Source organism: Ursus maritimus, unplaced genomic scaffold, assembly GCF_017311325.1.
Source record: "Ursus maritimus isolate PB19 unplaced genomic scaffold, ASM1731132v1 scaffold_16, whole genome shotgun sequence".
NCBI lineage: Eukaryota > Metazoa > Chordata > Mammalia > Carnivora > Ursidae > Ursus > Ursus maritimus.
In genome coordinates this window covers 1,781,533-1,787,571 of record NW_024424008.1, presented here as the reverse complement: position 1 = coordinate 1,787,571, position 6,039 = coordinate 1,781,533, and the positions used below count along the sequence as shown (strand labels likewise).

The following is a 6,039-nucleotide window of genomic DNA, read 5'->3' as shown; positions in this document are numbered from 1 at the left end:
AACACCACTTTCAGACCTGCTCAGGGTGGAACGTCCCTTGGGACCTGATCTGGCCCAACAGCTGTGACCAATGCACCCAGACAACTTCTGTCCTCATAATCTTGGCATCTGTTATGGTTTTCTTTTCAGTGACAGAGCAGAATGGCTTATTTTGAAAATCTGTGGTCTACCACAGAAACTTGAATTTATTTATTTTCATTTAAACGCTGATAAAAAATACTGAATGTCCTATGGACTCATAAAATTACATTTTTTTAACCATGATATATTTCAGGACAAGATAATGAATATATATATATTCTGCCTTTTGTGTGGGGAACCAAACTAATAAGGAAGATCCTTCACATTATTTTTATTATACCTGAGAACTGATAGAATTTACCTTTTATATCTCACAGGAAGATGAGTGACAGTATACAGTGTGCAATAGAGCTGTTAGCATGTGGTAGGCCTACGCCCCAAATTAATCCTCATTTTTCAAGGTAATCCATAGAATATGCCAACTACTTAATGAAATACTCTAATCACGGGCTCAGTGGAAACCAGCCCAGAGCATAACGCAATTCATGACACTATTAGGGTAAGCCTTATTTCTGCTGTTCATTGGTTTTAGGAAAAGACAAGAGCATATTCAGGGCAAGATTTTTCAATGGGGTAAATATCCCACATCTGCCTCCTGCTTTACAGACTTCTTATTTCTGCCTATCTATAAATCTGCTTCCGGCAAGAAACGAAAGACACACACAAATGTGAATCTGAGGAGAATTTCATGAAGTTGGCATTAACTAGTTGTGGGTGAGGTTAAGGAAGCAAAAGCAGATGTTGAAAAAAATAGTGGCTGTTTGGTACCTGGAGGCCAATGTAATGCCTTTATCACTTCCTTGTCCTGAAGAGGAGAGAATATGTTTAAAATGTTTTGGGGGGAGCACTGGGTGGCTTAGGTTGTTAAGCTTCTGATTTATGATTTCCACTTGGTTCATAATCCCAGCCAGTGTCTTCATGAGATTAAGCCACCGTTCAGGCTGCGCACTGGGTGTGGACCTGCTTAAGATTCTGTCTGTCCCTCTGTCTTTGCCCCTCCCCACTTCTCACCTGCTCTCTCACTCTCTAAAATTAAAATAAAAATGTAAAAAAAAAAAAAAAGCCTTTAAAACTGTTCTCGAGTAACCATGCATGCTGTAGCTGTTGCAGGTGTGTCGCCTGAGAAGTGCTTCAGGGGTGGGAGAAGAATAAACAACCCACACTCCTCTCGCACTCCAGTTACCAGCCAGGGACTCCTGTTGGAATATTCCAAGGGGCTGCTAGAAACAGAGAAGCCCAGAGTACACAGTGTATGAGCTTCAGACCTGCAGGATACAGACCAGTGCAGGAACAGACCTGCAGGATACAGAACAGTGCAGAACAGACCTGCAGGATACGGAGAGGGCAAGGAAAGAACTGCAGGATACAGAAGAGTGCAGGAACAGACCTGCAGGATACAGAAGAGTGCAGGAACAGACCTGCAGGATACAGAACAGTGCAGGAACAGACCTGCAGGATACAGAACAGTGCAGGAACAGACCTGCAGGATACAGAACAGTGCAGGAACAGACCTGCAGGATACAGAACAGTGCAGGAAAGCAGAGAGTAGCCCTGGAGAGACAGATGGAGCAAAAGATAAATCCTTTTGGGCATCCATATTTTCTGTCTCTCTCTGACTTCCTCTCTCCTCTCTCTCTCTCTCTCTCTTTATCTCTTTGTCTTCTCTCCCTCTCTTATCTACCTACCATCTGTCTGTATCTTTTGGCTTCCGTTTATCCGAGTTTGGTGATCTTGCCCTATTGTGCCCAGAGCCCCATCATAGACTGATTTGTCATTGTTCATCTGAAGGGTTTTCTATTTCTCTTCATGCACATTATTGGAATGAATTTGTTCAGGCAGATAAACTTTGGTCCCAGGTAACAACTGTCAATGAATAATCATGATATGTAACTCATGTCCCGCTCACTTACTCTTCAGTTATATGTGTATTATTATGTTCATTTTTATTCTAAGGGAGACACATAATTCATAAACTCTAGTTTTATTCCATTTCATGATTTGGTAGAAAGTCCTTCCTTTCCCCACGTATATTCATCTCTTATGAATATTTTGGAGCTACTCAGAATTTTTTACTGTTGTTGTTTTCAGAGGCTTTTGCAAAGTGAAAAATACATCTCAAAGACATTCACTTCCCCGTCATCTTTGAAGTTCTAGTGTCCGTTCTAAAAGAAGCTGAAGTTCCTGTGCATCATGGAGAAGGTCACTGGTGCCTTGTGTGCTTTTCTAAGCTCAAGCGAAACACCTTTTGGAAGCCTGCCCTAAGTTCTTTAGTTCTAAGTGCATAAACCAGAGGGTTGAGGGAAGGGGGGATGATGTTGTGCAGCACGTTGAGTAGAACTGGAATCAAGGGAGCTTTAGGTTCTGCCAGGTGAGTTACTGAAATCACTACAACAACTGTGTAGAAGAAGAGAATAAGGATGAGATGGGCGCTACAAGTGCTCAGAGCTTTGGATGCGGCTTCAGCCGAGTTCAGTCGAAGTACCGAGCGCAGAATCCAAGTATATGACAGGATTATAAGACCTAGGTCACTCCCCATTCCAATCCATGCCAGAACCAACTGGCAGATGCTGTTTGGCCTCCTGTCATCACAAGCCAGGCTGGTGACCCCAAGGTTAGAGCACAGGCAATGCTCAATCTCATTCCTGGAACAATAGTTACGCTGGGCTGCAAGCACAGGCACGGGAATGACAAGCAAGCCATTTCTAAGTACCATGAACACGGTAGCTTTTAGGATTAAGGCATCGGTGACAATTGATGGGTAGCGAAGAGGGTGACAAATCGCTACATATCTATCAAAAGCCATGCAGAGGAAGATACCAGACTCCATGCCAACAAAGCAGTGAATGGCATAAATCTGAGCAAAGCACTCAGGGAGGCTGATGACCTTGGCATCAAACCAGAAGATGGCCAGAATCTTGGGCATAATGGTGGTGGCCAGGCCCATGTCCACCACAGAGAGAATGCCCAGGAAATAGTACATGGGCTGCTTAAGGGCCGGGTCCTGGCAGATGGTGACGAGGATGAGGATGTTAGCACCAATTGCTGAGAGGTAGAGAAATGCCAATGGTAAGGAGAGCCAGTGTTGCCAGCTGTGGATGCCTGGGAATCCCATCAGGATGAACTCAGAGACCTGGAATTTGGAGCTATTAGAGCCTTTCGGAGATGCAGACATCTTTTCCTAAGAGAAAAAGAAAATGATTTTCAAAGTTGATTTCTTCGAGCAGAATTATCATCAAACATTATTTTTAAACCATCTCTGCAGAGTATAGCTTGGTGCTATAATAAAATAAATTCTGTGGCCCATTCCTTACAGAAAATTAAGATAATTTACAATGATGTTCTGGTGCCTTGACAGTAGAAGCTAAACTTCCAGGAAGCATGTATCCCTATTGGCTATTCAGGGAGGACGCAGCATACATCTCAAATTTCTGTTTGCATTGTCCACAGCCAACTCAATTTGGGACCATCATGTAAATATGATTCTAGTCGATGCTTTTTTTAAAGCTTCATCATCTCTTCGGAAATTTTGTGAAATCAAGTGGATGTGTTGGTTTTCTTCATATTTGTCTCAACCTTGCTTCAATTTTTTATTAACTAACAACAAAGAATTTTTTTAAATGCAGAATTACGAGACATTAAATTTTGTAGCTGCACCATTCCCAGTTGCTATAGATGTCCACTAATGGTTTACATACCTTCCAAAAATTTTATACCACAGACTTAGAGCTTTGCAAACATAAGTATGGTCATGTTAAAAGAAGAATTACTTTTTTTTTAACAATCCACTTGTATGGACTACTAAGAACATTTCAAAAGAATAACTTGATAAATGAAGTGTTCATGACCAAATTTGTTGATTTGAGGAGTCACATAATAAAGAAAACCATAGATAATTTTTTTTTAGTTTAGTCTTAGAGAATCTATAAAGGCATATAAATATGGTATTTAGGCACAGGTAATAAGATGACTTGATTTTACTTAATAAACAAGAAGTACTTGTGTGCAATATTGAAGACACTGCCACTATATGTTCAGAGTCATGTTCAAAACTACACTTATCTTTTGTCAAACTCTGTTGTTTTTCATGTATTTTTTATTCTGTTCAGAAGCCAACCAACCAAGCCTGAAACTAACAAATGAGCCTTTCCTGTTGGCAAGCAACTTCTCTCTTGTCCTGCTGCTTCCTCCCCTTTACGTCACTCAGGCAGCCCTTCCCTTGAGTGTTGCTTCTGCAGCCTTACCTGGTCATATTTATTTGCCTTTCCCTGTCCTTCTTTCCTTTTGTCAGCAATCTGAGTGTCCTAAACCTGGTATTCTCTTGCTTAAAATAATCCAAGCCCTCACACTTTCTTTCCGATAAAGTTTAAATTTCTTTTCAGCACATAAGACAGTTATGGATGTATTCTTGTTATAATTACTTTTAAATATAGAAAAACATATCTGAAAGAAATCAAAATTCTCTTGCATTATCAGCAACAAAAGAAGATTCGTATTCACAACTAGATACATTTTTTCCCCAGAAATGTCTTGCTGCCTCTGTGTTTGGATAAATGTGTAATAATGCCTAGTCATGGGGCAAGTCATCCCTCTTTCCTTTTTTTTTAATAATAATTTTTCATTATGTTATGTTAGTCACCATACAGTACATCCTTAGTTTTTGATGTAGTGTTCCATGATTCATTATTTGCGTATAACACCCGGTGTGCCATGCGATATGTGCCCTCCTTAAAATCATCCCTCTTTAATGGTAATGTAATTTGATGAAACTAAAGTCATCTAACTGTATTCACAGCAATTTGTGACAAAACAGACACAAACAGGTTTGGAGATGAAGCTACTTTGACTTTGGACTTTCAGGTCAGAATTCTGAGGATTTCAGCTTCCTGGCTCCATCTTGAGAGCTTGGAAATGTGTGACCCAGTTGCCTGTATGAGGTCTGGTACTTTTGCCAAACACTCATCTATTATGACACATCCTCCTATCAAAGACGCAGTGTTACATCTTTGATTTCCCCCTGATTGATATTAGTGCCCAGTTAAGAAAAGGAGCAGATTAGAGTTCACAGAAAGGAAGTAGTGTTTGAAATATTTTTAGCAGTTAGAGATTAGCAGGACATGGCATACGATCCTGCTATGGAAAACAGTTAATATAGTCATCCTGAAGATCATCTGGTAGCTGTTTTATAGATGAAGTCACTTCTAGAGCACAAACCACCCTCTATTCTCTAATTCTAGCCCTAACCCTCTTGAAAAGTTTCTCCAGCCTCTATTTTCTGCCAAGGCAGGGGGAAAAGTCCATCCCTTATGCAGGATGTTGCCAAAACTACATAAGAAAAGGTTACGGATGAGCCATTGGATGCTCTGGGATTTAGCCAATGTAAGAGTGCCAAGGTTTTAGTACTTAACTGTGGTTATGAGCAGAGACTCACAGTCTGAGGTCCTGAAGTTTCCTACCTGGGAAAAAAAAACAAAACACAACACTCTGAGAAAGGAGCTTTACACGTGAGGTGAGGACATGTACTCTGTTGACACATGGCACAGAAATTATGAGCTTCTGAAATTTATGGGGAGTAGTAGACAGCTCAGTGATTAAGGATAATAGACTTCCCTTGGAGACATGAAGAAACAACAGTCCATAGAGAAAGGAGGAATCCTAGGATATGAAATCCCAAAAGGTTGGAGAGGAGATTAATTCAGAGATATGTTTCCTATCAGTGGAAACTTAGAGCTTACATAAACACAAAAATACATTCATTTTTGAAATCAAAATGGCCCTAAGAAAAGTGGGCTGCTTTTATTAGTGTTTGAATTGTTCTTGGGTACAACATTTCAGGGGGTTTAAATTCTGTGCTTATGATGTCATGCTTAAAAAATTCTTAGAGGCAAAAGTATTTATTCACCCTGTATATGTGTGTGTGTGTGTGTGTGTGTGTGTGTGTGTGTGTGTGTGTATACGTTG

General features: G+C 40.4%; 1 protein-coding gene across 1 annotated transcript; it reads right to left on the bottom strand.

The window, feature by feature from the left end:
• Positions 1-2,281: 2,281 nt before the first annotated feature.
• Positions 2,282-3,253, bottom strand: LOC103680093 (olfactory receptor 56B1-like). Its single transcript, XM_008709632.1, has one exon. The coding sequence runs from the start codon at positions 3,251-3,253 to the stop codon at positions 2,282-2,284; it is 972 nt and encodes a 323-aa protein (XP_008707854.1).
• Positions 3,254-6,039: the final 2,786 nt, after the last annotated feature.

Bases quoted from the DNA above. Each gene is read 5' to 3' on its own strand.
- LOC103680093 (XM_008709632.1), bottom strand. From the start codon at position 3,253: ATGTCTGCATCTCCGAAAGGCTCTAATAGCTCCAAATTCCAGGTCTCT.